The 22,321-nt window shown below is 38.8% G+C and overlaps 2 protein-coding genes across 3 annotated transcripts in view; one reads left to right on the forward strand and one right to left on the reverse strand.

Annotated features, from left to right (window-relative positions):
* Positions 1-16,462, reverse strand: part of LOC308703183 (ankyrin repeat and SAM domain-containing protein 1A) — a 109,458-nt gene extending 92,996 nt beyond the window's left edge. The window contains exon 1 of the mRNA XM_081386504.1: positions 16,014-16,462. Coding sequence (XP_081242630.1) covers positions 16,014-16,192 — 179 coding nt within the window. The 5' untranslated portion in view covers positions 16,193-16,462. The remainder of the gene's footprint in view (positions 1-16,013) is intronic.
* A 2,329-nt stretch (positions 16,463-18,791) lies between these two features.
* On the forward strand, positions 18,792-21,636 carry taf11 (TAF11 RNA polymerase II, TATA box binding protein (TBP)-associated factor). Of its 2 annotated transcripts, none has more exons than XM_081386628.1 (6): positions 18,792-18,959; positions 19,184-19,333; positions 19,412-19,557; positions 19,714-19,801; positions 20,427-20,523; positions 20,606-21,636. In XM_081386628.1, exons 2-6 carry the CDS (start codon positions 19,196-19,198, stop codon positions 20,734-20,736), a joined length of 600 nt encoding a protein of 199 aa, XP_081242754.1. In that variant the 5' UTR covers positions 18,792-18,959; positions 19,184-19,195; the 3' UTR covers positions 20,737-21,636. The 2 variants fall into 2 exon arrangements, with proteins under 2 accessions (XP_081242754.1, XP_081242755.1); XM_081386629.1 differs by having other exon boundaries at positions 18,878-18,959; positions 19,189-19,333.
* Positions 21,637-22,321: the final 685 nt, after the last annotated feature.

Here is a 22,321-nt window from a genome sequence, read left to right on the forward strand (position 1 = left end):
TCCTTCCTAACTAGTGCATGAACACTTTACTAAGATTAGTCTGAGTTCTGTCAGAATATAAATACATCACTTTCAAAGTAAAAGTTTTGGCGTGTGTGTGTGTGTGTGTGTGTGTGTGTGTGTGTGTGTGTGTGTGTGTGTGCGTGTGTGTGTGTGTGTGTGTGTGTGTGTGTGCGCGTTTCTTTTCAGATCATTCTGCTTTTTTGCACCTAGAAAGAAAAAGAGGACCTTCTTGTCCAGTTCAGTTCCTGGAATACCCTCCTGAGGGTGTCAGATTCCTCATAGGGCGAAACTGCCCATTAGTTGTGAAAACAACTGCTGAACTCTGAATGAGTTTCCAGAGTACTGCTGTAATATCCCCTCCACTATATGCTTGAAAACTTGCATTTCAAAGTGAAGTATCAAACAATTTGTTTACCCGCCTACAGTAGCATAGATAAGTTATCAGACACTGCACTCCCGTGTAAGATCTCCTAAATTCAGTTCAATCACAGATAAGGTGATTTTGCAGTCAATTCCAGCAGAGTTAAAGGAATAACCCACAACAAGCTCCCATTTTAATGTTCAGTTCCTGATAAACCACATTCCAGCTAGCCGAAACTGTGTGTTAGAGACGTGAGAGGGCAAATGATTTAACAGGTGATTCTGTAAGGCAAGTCACTCACTCCCAGTGCATTCTGGGTCATGACTGACAGTCAAATGAGTCGAGAAAACTAAGAACTTCATACTGAACTTATCCTGATGCTTTAAAGGAGAACTCCGGTCAATTTTAACATTGAGCTCATTTTTTTGTAAATTTGGAGTGCTGTCAATACAGAAAACAACGACAAAAATCGGTGTTGCCTACACCGTGTTATCCTCTTTTTAAAATTTGCACCCTGTTGACTTCAATGGGGCAAGTTTTAAACCTGCTTTTAGCCTCTTAACAACCTTGATGTGTCATTACAAGTGCACAGCCATGTGAGTGATTCCTTCAGAGTGAATACGCGGTGAATTTGACTGCAGTAGATCAAAGATATTAATAAAAATGATGTTATTTCAGCCAGCGCTCATACCTGTATTTACATCCTGTTTTCGGTCGAAGTCCATAGTAATCGATTGTCGAGTTCACGCGCATAGGTTTAGTTACCTATGATCACGTGCGTGAACTCGACAATCGATTACTGTGGACTTCAACCGAAAACAGGAAGAAAATACAGGTATGAGCGCTGGCTGAAATAACATCATTTTTATCCATATCTTTCACATCTACTGCAGTCAGATTCACCCGTGTTCACTCTGAAGGAATCACTCACATGGCTGGGCACTTGTAATGACACATCAAGGATGTTAAAGGGGTGGTTCGGGATTTTTGACATCGGACCTCATTTTTAAGTCAGCCTGGTTGTTATTCATCAGTGGAGACATTTTTAAAAAAAAAATTATCCAGTCCTTATATTTGGATAGTTAGCCGATGCTAGGCTAGCGCGAGTCAAGGGTAGATGTTAGCCAGCCATTAAAAACCGTTTCACCCACTCCACAGTGCACCAAACGCAAATCAATTATAACACTAGACTATCGATGCAAATGTCCGTTGAGAGAATAATGTTAGAAATCAAACTTACCTTTCATCTCAATGATCCCAAAGGAACTAGTTTCTCAGCAGCTGCGGAATTTTACTTTGCTCCAGTTAGTAATTCGGCAAAAAGTAAACACAGAAAAGAAGCGCACTACAGTGTGTGCAGTACATGTGTGTACCGGCTCACTCGGTTGCCTAGGTAATCAATATCACTCCGCTGCTGCTGTAGACAAGGCTTATGATTACAGGAAACAAATGATAACTAATGCAATGTGATGAAAGGTAAGTTTGATTTCTAACATTATTCTCTCAACGGACATTTGCATCGATAGTCTAGTGTTATAATTGATTTGCGTTTGGTGCACTGTGGAGTGGGTAAAACGGTTTTTAATGGCTGGCTAACATCTACCCTTGACTCGCGCTAGCCTAGCATCGGCTAACTATCCAAATATAAGGACTGGATAATTTTTTTTAAAAATGTCTCCACTGATGAATAACAACCAGGCTGACTTAAAAATGAGGTCCGATGTCAAAAATCCCGAACCACCCCTTTAAGAGGCTAAAAGCAGGCTTAAAACCATTGAAGTCAACATGGTGCACATTTTAAAAACAGGATAACACGGTGTAGGCAACACCGATTTTTGTCGTTGTTTTCTGTACTGACAGCACTCCAAATTTACAAAAAAATGAGCTCAGTGTTAAAATTGACCGGAGTTCTCCTTTAATGCACATTTTATCACACACAAAGAAATTAAACGACACAACAGGAAATATTTAAATGTAGGTGTGTGGAAAAAGCCACTGAGAATGACTCAAGGGTGTGAAGAGTATGACGGGTGAAGAGTGGAAACTGTTACACGTGTAATATCAGAAACCATCATGGCTTAGTATAGGCAAGACATATTAATATATGTGGATGTGCTGAATGTAAAAGTAAAGCATGTTACAATTTAGGGGTGTGGTCGATATGACCAAAATCATATCTTTTATTTCACGGTATATTAACAGTACAGTTTTTCGCTGAAATAAAGTTGTAACGACATCAATATTTTTGATGCCATTAAAATTCAGAATTTCATTTATAAATCACGACACCAATTTCAATGAATCACAGCAAAAACTAATGCTAGCATAACTAGTGTTGTCAATCGTAGCAATAAAACCGATACATAGAACCGAGTCCCAGGTATATTCGGTACCCACTAGGCCTACCCAATGATAAATTCTGCTTTCAAACGCTCTCCTTCATGTTTGTTTGAGCAAAGGTTTCTATATACAGTGTGTTTTTACAAGCGTCGAGCATTGTAGCCAATCACAGCCATATCTGTTGAGCACATGAATGCAATGGCCAATCAGAGATGCTAGTCAGTAAGTCAGTCAGAATCCATTAACACCGCTGAAAACGCACAAGGTCAATGTGAGCCGCACACAAATGCTTTTATTAACCAACAAAGTGTACACACGATGTGAATGAGTCATTCATCATTGTATAATTAAAACAGCTTTTTTATTATAAAGGGAGTTTTCCTGAGTGCAGAATTCAGTGAGGTTGTGCGTTAGAGATTGAAAGCCTGCTGCTAAGTAAGTACACTGCAAAGTTACTGGATTGACAAACGTATTTAAATGCTAAATACTGAATACAATCTGAAACTGCGAAGATTGATAGAGATTGACAGATGAAAATGAAAACAGACCAGGTTTTCCTAAAACCGCCAGTAGGTGGCAGCAAGTCTTAATGAAATTAACGAAATGTTGTGTCTAAAATGTAATATTAACTTTTTGTTTTTTGAACTGCCGTCACCTCTGCAATCGTGCTGATATTGGGGTGGGGGGGACAGCACTCTTGCTTGTGTCATATTGCTGAATTATTATGTTATAAATACAGAACTCATTCAAGAGCATTTATTTGCCCCACAACTTGAAATTTCCAAAACACTCTTAAATACATATAAATTTAAACTTTGTCCGCCACTTTGAATCAAGTTTTTCACTGAGCTTGAAGCAGGACTAAGGCTGCGTCTCATTTCTCTGTCTTACCCCTTACTCTTACCCCTTCCCCTCGGTTTTGCGCGTTCATGTGAGGGGAAGTGGTGTCCCAATTCTCATTTTGATTAAGAGCTAGGGCCAAGGCGTAGGGCTACATAGCCCTTGAAACGAAGTTTGCGGAGGACCACACTTGAAAGAGAGGGGTAGGAATTTCTCAGAAGTGAGTCGCACAAATGTATGTATTTTCAGCAGTTTAATGACACTCGTGTTTATGATACCTTTAATAAAACGTTCAAGCGGTTTTAATTGTAATGTTTTTGTTTTGAATCACTAGTTAACCGCTAGCTAGCAGCTATGCGCTATTTGCCGTTTGCTAATGTTTTGCTTATGGTGTCGCCGGCGCCGCCGTTAAATACAATGAAACAATGTCTTTGACTGATGGCACACAAGCGTTCAAAGATAAAGGGAGACCAGGCAATCGATATCACAACCCGAGACGACGGCATCTTCGTTTGTTTATGTCAACGCGTATCGCCTCTATTGACGTAGCAGCCAGCTAGCGCAAAGGGAAGATGACGCAAACGGTAATCGAGTGGTGTCTCATTTCTTAGAGAAACGTTCTTCCCCCTACCCCCCTTCACTCGGTATCGAAGGGCAAGGGGAAGACGCAGACAAAGGGGTAGGGGAAGGGGAAGGGGAAGGGGTAAGACAGAGAAATGAGATTGGCCCTAAGACTACCTTAGAATTACAGCCAAACAAGACAGACCTTAAGAGGGCAGCATGTTGCTACCTTTCTACCTACCCATAAAATACATGCCAAACAAAACACCTAAACAGGTTCTAAACTGGCAAAACTGTTAAATATGAATAAAATGTAGAGCCACCCCATCTTGACAAAGATCCACAAAGAGGAGAGAGGAAGCAGGGATGGCTAAACGTCCACCACATGACTGAGTCCAATCCAGTCAAAACAGGTTCATTCTGAGGCCAAAGACACAGTTGTTGAGATCAGTCATTCAAGGCTAGTGGAACTTCCCTTCACTCAAAGATAAACTGATTTTAAAACCTTTTACACAGTTTAGCACACATTTACTCGGTCAGCTTCTTTCACTACTAGTTATTAAGAATTAAGGTCATAGCCATCAACTTTTGTGCTGGGGAGGCTTTTTCTTGCTTTTTGTTTTAAGCAGAGACTAAACAGCAAGACAGCAAAACTATTAAGGAGAAAGAGGGAAGACTTGAACCTGTATCACCAACATGAGCAGAACAACTCAACATATTTACTAGAGCCCGACCGATATATCGGCAGGCCGATATTATCGGCCGATATTAGGCATTTTCAAAACTATCGGTATCGGCATTTATAACGGCCGATAAATTAATATTTCAAAAATAAAATAAAAACGGACAAAACACCCTTCAACCATGTTATGAGTGTTGGCGTTGTATAGTTTGTCCACCAGAGGGCACTCTACACCGTCCCTGTTGGCAACACTCGTGTATAACGCGCCACACATTCAGCAACCTGCTGATCCAGCCAGAGTCGGGCAGAGAGAACCGCGAGTGAGATCAGCGGTGAAGTGTGTTCATGGTGAGTTGGTAACGACTCACGAGACATACATTGCTTGAATAACAATAAAAGAACATCCCTATCAGTTCTCTTAACTCAAATAAGGATGACAAAATTCGTGACTCATGTCCAGTTTTGCTGCGGTTAAATAAGCCGAGAGTGAAGCGGAACAACGCGACGTAGGCTATATTCACATAAAATGTTAACACTGCAGTTCACAAAAGTTCATAATGTGCATGTGCTTTAATGCTTTGTCGGTTAAACATTTAATTTTAAATGCTGATGCGCTGTTCTAACGTGTGCGTTTCTCAGCGCGTACATGTGAAGCTCACATGCACTAAAAGCCTTTCTACCAGCGCCTGGATACTGGACTAAGTTATCTTTCGAGTATTATTGTGCTAATACTGTTAAATACACACAAGATTTACATAAACAATGTCGGTTGTCCGCTTGTCAAATGCGTGTACATTAGACGTGTCGTGCTCAGCTCTTAAACAGACAGTAGCAATTGTAAACACACTGCCGCTTGTCCTTAAAGGGATAGTTCACCCAATAATAAAAATGATCTCATTATTTACAGGCACTCTAATGTTGTTCCAACTGTATTAATTTCCTTCTAATATTTTTCTAATATTAATAGTTTGAAGAATGTGGGTAACCAAACAGTAGCTGGTCCCCATTGTCTTCCAAAGGAGAAAAATATACTATGGAAGTCATTGGGGTACATCAACTGTTTGGTTACCCACATTCATCCAAATAACTTATTTTCAACAGAAGAAAAAAAACAACTTGAGAGAGTAAATTATGACAATTTGAATTTGTTGTCAATTTGAATGTGAAATTGTTGTTTTTGTTCAAAGGACTAAACGTTTAGTCTTAAAAAAAAAATCTTAAGTTTGTATTTTTATACATTTTATTTATCAGAACTTTAATATATTTTGATGTTCCTCTGTTCTGTTGTGACAATACAAGAAACAAGTTTCTTTTTAAAATGCATTATCATATTAGTTTAGTTAAAACTCATAAATAACTACAAATAACTAATGTTAGGGAAATTTGTTAATGTTTTGTTGCGCGTTTCTGAAAAAAAAAAAATATATATATCGTCCGATATATCGGAATATCGGATTTTAAAACCAACAAATATTTGTACCGGTATCAGCCTTTATCAAAATCCTTTATCAGTCGGGCTCTAGTACCCATCAAAAGTTTGTACACACCAATTGTAAAGTGTGTCCAAACTTACTGTACTATAATACACATAAATAATATTGCTACTGTATTATAATATACACATAAATAATATCGGCCGATATATCGGTATCTGGCTTTTTTTATCGGTATCGGCATCGGCGCCCAAAAATCCATATCGGTCGGGCTCTAATATTTACACCGTGTCCTAACTAGATGTGATGTGATAAGTTTCCAGTTGTCCACACCAGACATGTTACATCTACAAGTGCCGACACAATCAATCACAAATCAAAGTCAATCAGAGGAGCCTGCGGGCCCTTTCTTCACAGACACTCGAAATCAATTAATTGGATGAAAAAATGAAAAAATTAATTTAAATAAAAAAATAAAAAAAAAACAATAATTAAGTAAAACGTGTCTCAAATAGCATAGGGACCGAAATAAAAATTCTGTGCCGAAAAGGAAAACTCTGGATGCACTAGGCTACAAACCAAAAATGACATTTTAATAATTAGTAATTTGAGTTTTTTTGTATAACTGTAATATTAGAGCTTTCCTAGTCTCAAACGCATTAAACAGCACACGCATTCGTCAAAGCACAAGACAGGGCAAGCCACATCAATTCGATTAGTGGTTTCCTTTAAAAGGATTATGATGTGAGAAATCAAATTTGCCATATAAGAGCTCTTTGTAGCATTAAAACATCCTGCAAGTTTCATTCGTCAAACGTCCTCCTTATTATAAACAAAGCATTTAATCAAGCTTCGAAAAACAGCTCGTTTTGATATTGTGGGATCTGTGACGTCACACAGGTAAATACATTTGCGTATGACCGCTTCCAGAGCAAGACTTTGACGAATAGTTATCCATTATCGCACCATAGGCCCCGCCCACTGGCGCTCAACCACTGGCATTCGCCTATACACTGATGTGAGCGTCACGTTAGTGTGTACGTGGCCATCTGTCGCGGCTGGCTAGCAAAAACTCTGATTAACATGGAAAAGACACGCATGTATTGCGCCATTGCATCGCATCTGGTTAGGACACAGTGTTAGAATAGCTTCTCTAGAAGTGTTGCAGTGGAAACAACAGTGTGGTCATGAATTTAAACCTACATACTACAGCAAAAACGTGTCAGGATCTTGCGTGCTGCTGACTGCTGTACCACACTAGCAAAACCTTTAATTAGACCTGTAGAACAACATGCCAGAAGGCCTCATCTTGGCTGGATATATTACACTAAATATGCCTAACTAGTCTTTAAAATAAAAACAGGAAGTGATACAGATCGGTCCTTGGTCACACAGTTCCCCAACCAAACCACTCAATGTTGAGTGTTTGAGGCGGCCACATTAAACAGAGCCTGGTGTGTTATTCACACAACACGAAAGTGGAAAACAACCTAACCTCTATAAAGCATCAAATTGTCCTCGCCCAACACTAATGCATACAGGGTATATAGTGTTTTTCAACTTAAGCCAGTTAACTAACTCGCTACCTAAGCTCAGATGGATGTCGCAACGCTTGAAGCCGTATGATACTTTAGCATAAAACATTCAGATCATAATCATCCACTGATTCATTGACAAATGAAACAATTCAGACGGCCAAGTCTGCGATACACCACTTTGCCGTTTCAGCATGGTTCATTTTCAGCATGGACCCTTGCTCTCCGTTTTGACAGCTCTGTTCACAGCCCAACCACAGTCCCGTTGAGTTCCCAGACACTGCAGTTCTTCAGGAAGCACCTGCCCTTTCATCTCCCCACAGGAATCCACCACTACACTGGCCACTCTTCAGAGGAACTTCCCTTCGCCAGGTTTTGTGGGAATCAAAAGTGACAGCCTGTGTGAACAGAGTCTAACAGGATCTCTAGATAAACAACACTCAGCACTTTTACAGAAGCTTGAGGTCTGATTTGGTGTAGCACACAGAAACGGACAACAGATAAGATTTAAAGATTTCCCTGACCAGTCCAACATTTCACAGCGGTCCTTCAGTCACAATGCTGAGAATTCAGTCCAATCATTCTAACTAAACAAGTTGTCTATAGTTTAAAAGGCGTGCACAGAAAAGCTGCCTCTCAGACACAGTGCGAATGGCCTATTAAATCGACTTCTCTTTCATGTCTTTTTGTGCTTGAACTGACAAATTCACACAGAATTATGTAGGGTGGGAATCTCTAGGCACCTCATGATTTGATTACGATTCAGAGGACTGCGATTCGATGCTGAAGCGATTATCGATGCATCTTTTTGTGTGTGTGTGTGACTACTTGGTACTTTTAAAGCAACGTATTTATAACGACCCATAAAGAACTTACTTCCAATATATTTTATTAATAAAACAAATGGAAGTGATTTGGCAAGTCAGCTGTAAGGTTACATTTGGCAGCATATGTCCCAACATTGCAAAGAACCAACAGGAAAAGAAATGTGCCTGTACTAGCAGCATACTTGTAGACAATACAAACTTCAGCATATTCTGAATCTCTAACATAACATAATAGACTTCTATCCAACATCCTCCTGTTATTGTGCAATGAGCAATATAATCCTTCAGACAAAAAACAACAACAACAAAAAAACATTTTGCTTTAGCAAAATCACAAACAGCTTTCATACAAAAAAAATATAGAGTGATGTACCAGCAGCTTTCATACAAACATAATGCTTGTGGACTCACGCATATTCTGAATAATTAGTAACATACAAAGCTGCTCTTATACACAAATCAATAATAAAGAGTCTAAGACTTAGCCTATGACTTGAAATTGTTGTATACCACAATCAAAAACAGCTTATACAAAAAAAGTGAATGAACATCTGCAGAGAGCACAGTCGAAATGTAACTTTTTGTGACTGGCATTGCACTGATACACGCTGTGACTGTGGAGGGCTGTACAGTAAACCTGCGTATAACAGATCTGTTTACAGCATATTGACGTGAAAACTAAACAATACAGAAAGCAGCTCTCATGGGAAGAGCTGTGGGGGAAACTACCCTTGTGAAACAGTCGGTTGTGTCTTAAGTGAACATGAACAGTTGAAAAGAAAACACGTGTAACAGTATCCGTCGGATACGTGCAGCTCTTAAAGTGACAGCAGCCTAATAAACATACCGCTGTCTTTATCCTCAGTGACTACGTTTACATGCAGCCAATAACCCGTTCAAAACCGGGATATTAGCAATAACCCGGTCACGCACGGCCATGTAAACACCGGCAAAAACCCGAATATGCTCATATCCCGGTTTTTAAAAACCCGGATATGATCCCTGGGGTACCCCTTTTCTAACCCGAATATTTGGTCATGTAAACACGTATCGGCATATCCCCATCAAAAGGAACATTGATTTATGTTGTGTTTGTGAAAAAAAAAGAAACAACACACTAAAGCCTGAAAAGCATTGAAATAAATATCAGTAAATACTGGTAACTTACATAATATAATAAAGTTGAATCTATTAAAAAAAAAAAAAAAAACTTTCCACACAAAGGCGCGTGATAAAGCCTACCGCTCTGCGCTTTGAGAGGGATGTGGACACGGGCAGGAAAGAGACCATCGATCTCGTTTCTGATATCCTCATGTTTTCTACTTGTAAAAGGTATGAAGAGCGAATTTTATCTTCCACAAGGGCAAGGCATTTAAGCTGTTTGCGCGCTGCCAGAGAAAGCAAAACTAAAATCACCCTCCCTCCTCCTCATCCCGTCTCCTCCCTCCTCCTCCCCTCCCTTCCGGCATAAAGGAAAGTCAAAGTAGTCACTCTGACTACAAACAAAGTTACGTTTTACTGATACTTCATTCAGCATGTAATGTCACCAAGTTAGATAAAGGGTTTTATATATTGCAGAACAGAATGCAGAAAAAGAGAAACACTATCTTAACATCGTCTCGCCACCTGAGGTTATAACTATAGCTCCCATACAAGGACGCAATAATAGCAAGATAATGTTAGCTTCGCGTTTCCCAGTGAGCATAAACAACGGCAGCGTCGTAAACAAATTTAGTCAAAGTTGTCAATAGCCTATAAATGAACATTCAAATTCATAACAGTGGATGAAAACAATCATTCACACAAATTGTCGCCCTACTGTGAATTTGCTTGATCATTTCCAATAGAGATTGATCGCTGCTAGAAACATATGTTGTATTCACCAAAGTTAACGCTGACTGCATAGTTCTAGCTAATTACATCCTTGTGTTGGTTTGGTGAACATGAACGTCAGTTTAGATAGAAAAATGGATTTACCTGTTCTGCAAAAGCAGAGCAACTGAATGTCGGATTGGAAGCCGTTCTGCCGCCTTTTAAAGGTTTTTCCGATGTAAATTCGGTACTTCGCGCATTTCTAATCCTTGTCGCTCTTCTTTGCAATTTGTTCATCGGAATGTTGTCTCTTTGGTCGTGTGTCGGCCATAATTCAAACTTCCCTCTTCATGCTTCTCTCTCCTCCACACACCCCCTTCATGTGTACGCGCACTAACCCCCCCAAACCCCACCCTCAAATACTTCTTGCCAGTGATTGGCTGGAACACTGTTTGTTGTGTTTCGGGGTGCGGGTGAGCCCAGTTTGTTTTTGTTGCCGTTTGTGGAGCCTGTGGTGTCTAGAGAGACCGCGTTTTTTTACAGTGTGTTCAGGGGACAGGCAGCTAGCGGATAGTGAGGAGATGTTTGCTGTATGTGGCCTAAAAAACGCTTGACATCGCTTATAGCACCTTTAAAGATAAATGTGATAGAGCAATAACATGAACAGTGAAAGTAACAGTAGCTCATACAATATATCCTAACAGGAATAATTAGGCATGAAAATAACCGAAGGAAATATCTATTTGATAAGCCAACTCATTTGATTTAAATTCTATTGGTTTCTCTGTCTAAGAGCCAGAGCAGTGACCTTAACTAACCTGTCCTGCTATCTACCAATCATGATCAGACCAATCAGATGTGTTCGTCTGGACCACATAATGAGACGTTGGTTCTGTTGATTTAAGAAAGTTGTGAAAGTTTCTTTTCATAGATAAGAAAAAGACGGACAGATAGACAAAAATAAAGAAAAGGTCTTATAGACCAACAGACAGGTTATGGAGAGGGCAGACAGATTAATGTAGCCTATAAACAGATTGACAGTGATAGACTGATAAACAGACACATATAGATAAAAAGACAGACAGTGTCTGTCCAGACAAACGGACAAATGAATAGACACAAAGACAATCATATAGATAGCCAAAAGGACAGACAAAAGCAGTGACAAAAGGCAAACATCTGGACTAACATCTGATACAGACAGAAAATGGATAAACAGATGGACAGACAGACAAGCAGAAGGAAATATGTGACCCTGGATCACAAAACCAGTCTTAAGTCGCACGGGTATATTTGTGGCAATAGCCAACAAAACATTGTATGGGTCAAAATTATCGATTTTTCTTTTATGCCAAAAATCATCAGGATATTAAGTAAAGATCATGATCCATGAAGATATTTTGTAAATTTCCCACCTTAAATATATAAAAAATGTATTTTTGTGAGTGGATGCAGCACAATCGCCTATAGAAAGGGACAACTTTAAAGGCGATTTTCTCAATATTTCGATTTTTCTGCACCCTCAGATTCCAGATTTTCAAATAGTTGTATCTAGGCCAAATATTGTCATATCCTAACAAACATAATATCAATGGAAAGATTATGTATTCAGCTTTCAGATGATGTATAAATCTCAATTTAAAAAAAATTACACATAAGACTGGTTTTGTGGTCCAGGGTCACATATAGATAGACAGACAGATAAACAGGCATAGATAGACAAGCAGAACTAAATATGGACAGAGACAGATACATAGACAGAGAAAAAGGTCACAGACAGACAGATGAGTGTAAAACATCTCAGAAGGGTGTTAAATTAAATGCACATGTGCACACAATATATAAGCAGATGAGCACACTTATAAATACAGATAAGGCAGCATGTCCAAAACTGTAGACGCCGCCATGTTGAAACGACATTCCACGAAGGGGAGAGGAAACGACTCTCAAACCCTTTCAAAACAACATGACAAGTCTCAACACGACCCCTCGTTCCATACAGTACAGAGACAGAAAACAAGAGCGGTTCATCTCGGTTCCAGGCGCGAGGAAACCTCTGGTGCAGATATTAGGCCAAGGCAAGCCCCTCCATCACAGCACAGGTGTGTTAAAGGGATAGCTCATCCGAAAATTATTTCATTTACTCACCCTCATGTCTTTAAAAAAAACACAAAAAAACATGAAACTCAAATATTGAATATTTACCAAAGAATATCCAAAGTGCTCTTTTCCACACACTGAGCGAGATACTGAGCAAGTTCAGAAAAGCCAAACATATGGAGCCGATTATGAGAAGCAAACATCAAAATGTATTAGTTTACAAATCATGCACTATGGAAAAAGTGTTTTGAGGACTTAATTAATCGATAATCTGGCTCTGCAATCATAATTTGTGTAAAATGTGTTTTACTGCCACTAGTGTGCCACAATCTGGAAATGAAAGTGAATTACGTCTAGACTTTTTCAAAACCGTAGATAGAGACATGAAATCATTGATAAAAGGTGGAATTGGCCTTGTTAATAAGTGCAGATTTGTGAAGACTGCTCGCTCTAAACTAGGCAGATCTGACAGCAAGGAATGCCAATGTACACACAAGCAGAGTAAGACACACACTCGCACCACAAAATACTATTGACACGTACATTACACACGCCAAATGACAAGCTGCACGCAAACACAGCACTCCCTTTAACACCTGCCGATAACTGCGTCTCTGGTAAGTAAATACAGATTGATGCTCTTAAAGATCGTTGGCCACTGAGCAGAAGGAGGACAGACAGAGAGAGAGAGAGAGAGAGAGCGCACCCTTTTATTCTTCTCCTGCTGGCACCAGTTCCAGCCGATCATCCGTTTATTTCCCTCCGACACACGCCGAGCCGGTCTTTCTCACCATAGAGCACTGCCAGACATTGATCCACCGAGCCAGAGAGACACACAGATGCCAGCAGACACAAAGAGCTTTGATGGGGAGAAGGGGTGATATCTGGCCTCTATGAATGTAGCCTATAGTTGATCAATTTGCACGTGGAATAGGTTGATCCTGTGCGTGTGTGTGACGCCAGATGAAGGAGTAAGATGGAGAGTGATGATGACCTAGAAGACTAGCAGCAAAAGCTCATAATGAAGAGTGAAGAACTTAAGAGGCATCAAACAGAATCGTTATTTGCCATATCTGGGGTGTGTTTCCCATACAACGACGTAACTCGCTGCTTCACTACCATAGTACGATACATCGTTGAAGAAAACCACAAGCTAGTCACGACTGTTTCCCGAAACCGTACTGTCGCAAATCAGCCGTTCAACCACGTTGGTTAATGACCTCACACGTGTGGTGGAGTAATAACTACTTTAATGATTAAAGTAGTGGAATTAACGCTAGATGTTTTGCTATAAGTTACAGACATGGCATCTGAACACTATTTCTCATTTTTCTCAGTTATTTTGCTTTATTTCCAGATTCAATCATAGGTTCGTTCTTACATAGTAGATCACGTTCACACATGCGCCATAAACGTCGCTTTAAATCTCTTGACAAACTAAAAGACGTGAATGACATTTGTATATATTCTAAATAAAAGACACAGATTGTACTGAATGTCAGCTTCCTTATTTTGGCTCAAGATAAGGATTGAGTCCACAAGTCATGCAAAGAAGAAACTCTGCTTCCAACCACGCTTTAGCTGTCGCTCCAAACACACAACGTTGCGATGGTTCACTGGAAGTTAGAACTATGCTTTTGGGAAACACAGACTAGATGATCTACGCTGATAATGACGGCTCTTGCGACCATAGTTGGCTAAAAATGCTGGTTAGTTAGCCTATGTGTTGTCACCATGTTACAGTTGTTAATCATATATATGTGTTTTTGTGCCTTAAAAACCCTGAACACTGAAGACTGATTTAAATATATCACTATTGGGTAATGCTAGTAGGCTGACATAGACGAGGTTTTGATTAACTTGCTTGAGCAAACACAGTCCCCATTATTATTAATGTCTTTACTATTACTTTGATGCTTCTTCACTTAATTAAAGGACAAAATTCCTTTAAAAAATATTTTAAGTCATTTTGTTGCCAAAACTCAATCTAGTAAGGAGCTCTGAATAGAAAAATATAGAAAAATATTTCTACATACATAGTAAGACAGTCAGTAACACGCACGATCCAACAAACCAAACAGTGTCTCTCTCTCTCTCTCTCTCTCTCTATATATATATATATATGAAGACTTCAGATGCAAAGGCCTCTAAGTGCCATCTGAAATTTTCTTCTAAAATTAGCATTTTTATCAAGCTTGTATATTTAAGTTCAGTAATTTCACTTTAATGACAATTAATAGGTCATTTTCAGTGCCATTAAAGTGAAATAAGTGAACATAAACATACAAGCTTGATAAAAAAATGATCATTCTAGAAGGAAATTTCAGATGGCACTTAGAGGCTTTTGCATCTGATGTCTTCATATACATATATACCGTATATCTTCAAAGAGACAGATAAGAAACCACGTTATAGCGCAACATGTGCAATTGCCTAAACATTATTCAGACTAGAGGAGTCTGGACTTTGAAATGCATAAGAAATGAAGAGGCAGCTCAAGTGCATGCAAATGTGATCAGCTCTCTATCCACACACTACACTGAGAATAATTTACATTTCTATCTCACTCACACACACATCTACATTGTAAATACATGTGCAGATCACATCCAGCAGGAATGTACGGTATTACGACACTACGTTTTGCTTTGTAATAGCAGGGATGATGGCGCATGTTACTCATGCTTTTATGACATAAAGAGGAACATCAACATGTTTATCTTGAGAAAGAACTGACAGGGTTCTTTGAAAGAGGATGATTCCTTGACATACTTTTTGACAGCTAACAGAAATGGTTTCCAATTCAGCGGTTTCCAAGAAAACAAGGGAAGAACCGAAAGGTTTTAGGTCAAAAATGTCATTGTGCAAATGCGTTTTTCTCTTGTGGTCTAAAAACCCTGTAGTTCAAAACCACCTTTAATTAAAACATATTTGGTGAATTTTGCTCTGCAAACTCAAATTGTAATTTCATATTTTGTGTGGTTGGGAACCCAGTGAGCACAATAAAGTATGTCTCTTTATTGTCTCTTGTACACAGATATACAAGAGGTTTTAAATGATGAAGGCAGATGTTTACTGAAACGAGAATTAGATTTCATGAACGTCATGGCTGGGGAAAGTTGTCACGTGTGTTTTGAGTGTAAATACGTATGCTGTAAAAGTCCGTCTTTTTTATTATTATTTAGATAGCATTTTAGATTTCAAATTAAGTTATTCTTAACCTCAAATCAGTCAGTCAATAAACAGCAGTTTGTGACAACCTACCCCATACAGTGTGACAACATGCCCCACTATAGACAACACAACAGTGTTATAGAGCCTTCAATTATATTTTTGTTTCCCATGGGAAATGCTAGCTAGGTTATTTGTTTAGTTAAGACTTCAATGTTTGTGTCCACGACTTAAATAAAAAAAATTAAAATAAAACAACTGTGAAAACAATCCCTGGAGTAAAGAGTGACAACTAGCCCCGCTCGCTCGGTCTCCTGTAGAGATAAAGCCTCCGTGGTTTCCTCTCACCTGAGCAGACTGGAGAGCGTGTGGGAAGAGCTGTGCCCGCCGCTCCCGGTATTCCCGGAGGATCCAGCGCCACTCGCGGCGGCCGACCCGGCCGACTGTCTCTTCCCGGACAGCAGCTTCTCGACGGCGGGCAGATTCCCGGTGCGCGCCGCCTCCAGCAGCTCCTGCTCCTTCCCCATCTCACACACTCACACACACACACACCAGCGGCGGCGGAGGAACGATCACACGGTCGGCCACACGGACCCACGGCAGCCACTCCGACGCCCCGACGCGCACTCTTCCCGCTCCGCTCCGCTCGGTCCACCAGCGGCGGCTGTGTCAGGGTTATTCCCGCTCCAATCGCTCCAGCTCCGGGGAAACTTTCTCTCCCAGCGCCCGCACAAACTTCCTTTGGCAATGGCTCGACACGTCACTTCCTAGACGGGCGCGCTCCTTGGTGACGTCGCGAGGGCTCGGAATTATGCACAATCATTTAATTACACTAATGATGGTGGAATGGCATTTAGGGAATTGAAATCGATGGATCCCATTATGTGAAACCCCTCGTTTGATCGCTTATCCTTACATCCTGACATTAGTGGAAGAAGAAACCGTGACAATATATCAAGGGTTCATGGGAAATTACTTCATTTGAGAAATTATCAGAAGAGTCTCTTACAAAGTGGATCATTATGAACAGCAACGGGACTGATGGATATAACAATCCATTATAATTTTAGAATTTCTTTCATATATATTTTTCTATATGCTAATAATCGTGAATATTATAATAGAGTTATATATATTTAATGATCTGATGATTAAATTAGTACCTGACCCGCATCAAGCTCATTGTGCATCAAGGCTATTGATCACAAGATATTAAGTTTTGATTTATTGACTCTGACTCTGGCCTATAGGTTCTTCCAAACATTGATGTAATGCATTACAAGTAACGCAAGTTACATAGGTAATCAGATTACTTTTTTTCTCAAGTAACTAGTAAAGTAACACGTTTGTTAAAAAACAAGTTCCCAATTTTTAATCTTTGTTTCTTGTCCACTGTGGGAGATGTTGATGCTATGATTCTGACGTGTGCAAAGTACCATAATAGATCCTGAGAGGCCTGTTGATGTTCCAAACAAATAACTGAAGTTTATTAAATCAAAAATAAAGATGCATTGTAACATTAAACAAAACAAACAAAAGTATGACTCCTAAAACGTTACTTTTAAATGTAGGCTACAACAAAATATCTGAGTTGACTTCACATTTGCCAAAAATAGAATTTTTATTTATTTATTTATTTGTTATTATAAAACAAATAAGCAAGCCCAGCCCAGGCGAGGAAAAGTTACGTAAAAGTAACGCATTACTTTCGATAAAAATCTGATTTTTATTTTTGAACTCATACATTTTAATTGCTCTTAACTTTAAATATTTGAGTTAGCTACATTTCACTTCAAATTATCATGGAATATCTTACTTACTTGAATATTTTTAGTAGTGGAAACATAGCTAGCTTTAATTAGCTAGTGAATGCTAACTTGCTTATTAATGCATTGTAAGTAAGTAATAAGTAAGGCAATATAGAACATTTAACACATACCTGTTCAAAGCTCATGATCCACTCATCACAATGACTGAAGCCCTTCAAAAAAACACATAACAGAAACTTTTCTAAGTAACATAAAATAATACTAAAGCATTAATATTGCACACACACACACACACACACACACACACAAAACATTATATAACACTTAATTTTAGCATTTACTCTCCCTTTCAAGTGTCATGTCAAAGCATGCCTGGAAATAGGAATCCCAGCCCAGTTTTAAGTTTGTTTAAGTTAAAAGAAACAAGTTAATAAAACTCAAAACATTGAAACACTCAGAAAACTTAAAATCTGTCAGTTTTGTGAAATTAAAAGAAAGAGAAAGATATATACTCAGTTCATTTGATTGAACTAATTTGTTTAATTTACGTTTACCCAACTCAAACCGATTAATTATTTTGAGCATTAGGATTTCCAGTCTTTGATTGATTTTCTAGCGGGTTCTTGACTCTTATGCTCCTGTAGTAGGCCTATTCTTTTATTCATAAATTTGGCCATCATGCATTTATATATTATACATTATGATGTTTTAAATACAGATTTACCACTTGAAATTTCATGCACAAAGCATCACATAAAAGAAAATAATTTATATAATAAAAAAAAAGAAATGTTTCTAAAAATCGGTAAATAAATTAATTTCAGACATAATATCATGGATTTTATAGATTAAATTCAGTGGCGTTTAAAGAGGCGTGGGTGCAAGCAAAATATATTAATTAGATCTAAATAATAATTCTAACTTCAGTGTGTAAATTCTACTCAATGACTCAAAATTTCCCCTTTTTTCTCTCTCTCTCTTTTTTTTTTTTTTTTTTTTTGCTGTAAAATCTATTATGTAATATTTTTTTTACAGTCTATGTGTAAAATAGTGTCCGTACCATAGGCCCTCACGCTCCTTATGAAGAAATAAGCAAGTGGTGTGTCACGTGGCATTTGTTACTTATCTCAGCGCTGGTCAGGATGGCACAATCACAAACGTTTGTGTTTATGTTTATATATATAAAATGTTATATTAAATAAAATAAAAAAAGCTTAAGCATGTCCCTTGGAACGGTTGTTGCCTCCAATGCCTCCAATTAGACAGTAGGTTAGGATATGAATGCGTTTCAGTGGAGCATTCATCTCTTCATCTGTGCAAAGCTGCTTTATTGGAGAAGTTCGTTATCTAGCAAAGTGCGCCACCCAGTGATGGAAACTGCTTTGGACTCTTATTTTGAAATTGACCGGATATTGTCATGAGTGTTGAGTCTGGGTTCAGTCTGGAGTGTAGAGGCGTAAAACAAACAAACAGTTCTTTGATTCCGTGTTTATAAAACTATTATCAACCCTGCGGTCGGCCTGAGGTATGTTATTAGGAGAAGTCTCTGTTTTTAATGTCTATTTTGCACTGTTTATTCACACACACGGCCGTTTTGTCTAAAATGTTGTTTCATTTTCTGTCCCAGTCTAATAAAAATTATGCACACAATAAACATGATGATCACATTCATTGTCTTATAGTACCGTGATGTAAAATCATATTATATTAAGTTATATTTCTTCTTCCTCTTTATTGAATGCCCCTCAGCTCAGCCGAAGCATGGCGGACCCGGACCGAGTGAAGCCCGAGGACAGAGTCGAGCAGAAGAGCCTGGGGTCCGGGGACGCTCCGGCGAGCGGCGGGGTCTCCAGTGAACCCGCGGCGGGACACAGCAGACCCAAGGAGGAGGGCAAAGCGGTCCGTCCTCAGTTCCTCTCATCCAGAAACAATAGAAATAATATGATAGAAATGTATTTATTCATGTTTTATCTTTAGAGGTCTGAAGACGCTGCTGCTGCTGGTGAAGAAGATGAAGAGGGATCTTCTCTTCACCCCTCTCCTGCTAAAAAACTGAAATTGGAGCAAGACAAGAAAAAGGAGAAACGGCAAAAAGTTGATGAAGATGAAATACAAAAGATGCAGTGAGTTTCATTTGTCATTCATTGTACTGCATGATGGTTTACTGTATTAAGGTGCAAAATTTACCTTACCTAAAAACCTGCCTCTGATAGATTACACAGACTGATATGATTATTATCTACTAATATAGATTACACTGACTCATTTTTGTTCCACAGAGTTTTAGTATCGTCATTCTCTGAAGAACAGCTGAACCGCTATGAGATGTACAGACGCTCGGCTTTCCCAAAGGCAGCTATAAAGAGAGTAAGTGGAGGAGTCGGTGTTTCTCCGTGTTTTTTTTTCCTCTGGAATTGGGCTACTTTTAAATTGTTGAAGGTCAGACGTACAATTTTGACACTCCAAAACCCCACAAAATCATGTCTGACTATTTTTGATTGGCCATTGGGCTAGTTTGTGATTAGCACACCTGGCATCCATGGGTTCAGTCAGGAAATCCTTCAGAAATATGTGCAAGATTTAATTTGGAATTAATCATAATTTGGGACCAACTTTAAAACAACTTAATTTGATCAAATGAGAGTCCTTTTTATCAAAAAAGATTTTTATTTGATGGTTTGAGTCTTATTGCATGATATAGTAAATTTTATCAGAGCCCTGCTTCTACTGAAATAATGTCTTGCTACTGGACAATTAAAGAAAACCGTTATTTTAACAGATAGTATAGGAATTAAACATTTATAATAAGTTAATACACACATTTTAATTAGGTTTGGTTCCAAATGATGATAAAAACAATTCTAAGTATCTAAGTACAGATCTAAGTATACCACAAGGTGTTGGAATATATATATATATATATATATATATATATATATATATATATGAAAAAGGTTGAAAGTTGTTTAAAAAGATTGTTCCTGTCTTCCAGCTAGTTCAGTCCATCACAGGATCATCCGTCTCTCAAAATGTGGTCATTGCCATGTCTGGAATTTCGAAGGTGTTTGCTGGGGAGATTGTTGAGGAAGGTTGGTACGACACTGAAGTATGATTCAGCTAGAAACCGTACGCCTCATTAATTGCCTCCATAATGTTTTTCTTGCACTCCAGCTCTTGACGTGTGTGAGAAGTGGGGCGACACGCCACCTCTGCAGCCCAAACACATGAGAGAAGCCGTCAGGAGACTGAAGAGCCGAGAGCAGATTCCCAACACCAAACACAAACACATCCTCTTCCACTGAGCTTGAGTCCCTCTTCACGGAAAGGCTCTGTGGATAAGCAGAGGGAATATGGTCATGACCAAGTCTTCTTCCAGATCTCTGAGGTGTCTGGAAGGCACTGTTGTTTTGATCATGAGGTTTACAGTTAACAATGTAGTAATACTTCAGTCTGTCATCTGGAGATAGCAGCTGAATTATAAACAACAACAATAAATTCATGTTAATGAAGACTTTTAGGACAGTAAATATCGAACAGTTCCTCGCTGTGACTCAAAAATCTCTAGGTCAGAGAAATGTCTGGACTCTTTTTTTTTATTGTTATATTTTATAATGTTTGGTTTGGTTTGAAAATTGCATATATGTGCAGTCATTTTATGTGTGTGGACATTATGTTAAAATGTTATCTTTTGGCTTGAAGAATGGAATATTAAATATTTTGATGGAACCCAGAGTTTTCTTTATCATTTTCTGTTCTTATTAGTGTAAACCTTTTCACAGCCAGCACACTAGTGGCGTGGTAAGCGGGTCATAGAAAGGCTAATAATAACAAATGTTATTATATGTAATAACAAATGTAATCATATCTTATAATGCCATGTTAGTCTGCATATAAACTAAAAGGTTTCTGAGTTTACCATTATAATTGTGACGTCCCTGAGTCTCCTGATCCCATTGGTCCTGGACGTGGGAGTTCCTGATTGGTCTTCCTCATCCTAATTGATAATCAGTTGTGTATAAAAGAGTGCTGTGTCTTGTTTAGAGCAGGCACTCCATGGGGATACTCTCCTCATGAGTGGCTCATTGTGTTTTGCTTACACATGTTGTCAATATGTTGTTTTCCCTTAACCCTGGACTTTTGTTTATTATTATTATTGTTACTGTTTGTGATATGTTTAACTCAATAAATCTTATTTTTGAATGAACATTTCTGTTTGATCCCCCATTTATGTTATGGCTTGAGCTGGTCGTAACATAAAATTGGGCGCTCGTCCTGGAACTGCTGCATGTGTAAGTAAATACATTAATGTCCTTAGTGTGTTTACCTTTTTGGAATGAGTAGACTTCAGGGGCCCGTTCTTCGTACGTTGCTTATTACATCCGAGATCAAATGATACATCCAAGATGATATCATCGTGCGAATCATGATCTGGCTAACTCGGTTCTTCGAACACACTTGCCGGATATGATTAGTATCGCTGGATTGAGTTATCTGAGATAATTGCGCGTTCATGCGCTGGTTAAAAGGGGATATGTATCGATAGTAGAAACATTGATCAGCAACGCTGCTATTGGCTGCTCAGCGTGGGCAAAGAGCGCGCTCAGTTTTTCTCCTCAGCAGAGCAAGATAGTCGAAGTTTATTCGGAATTTTAATGTTTAATCAAAATGCCAGGGAACACCTCAAAGTCTGCAAAAGCCAGGAGAGAGGGCTGGCAAAAAGTAGCAGACAATTTAAATCCGTTAGAAGTGGCCATAGATGTTTTTATTACTTAATATCACCTATATTTTTGTATTTTAATAATTGCATAATTACTTTGTTCATTGTAATGTCAGTCACTACACTGGAACATGGGAACAAATACAAGTGAAGTACAAAAATATTCTACA

This window comes from Scardinius erythrophthalmus (assembly GCF_964197995.2).
Source record: "Scardinius erythrophthalmus genome assembly, chromosome: 15".
Taxonomy (NCBI): domain Eukaryota; kingdom Metazoa; phylum Chordata; class Actinopteri; order Cypriniformes; family Leuciscidae; genus Scardinius; species Scardinius erythrophthalmus.

Coding starts and splice junctions, on each gene's coding strand:
- taf11 (XM_081386628.1), top strand. CDS start 19,196: ATGGCGGACCCGGACCGAGTGAAGCCCGAGGACAGAGTCGAGCAGAAG. Junction 19,334..19,411: donor CCAAGGAGGAGGGCAAAGCG/GTCCGTCCTCAG, acceptor TTTTATCTTTAG/AGGTCTGAAGACGCTGCTGC. Junction 20,524..20,605: donor TGGGGAGATTGTTGAGGAAG/GTTGGTACGACA, acceptor CTTGCACTCCAG/CTCTTGACGTGTGTGAGAAG.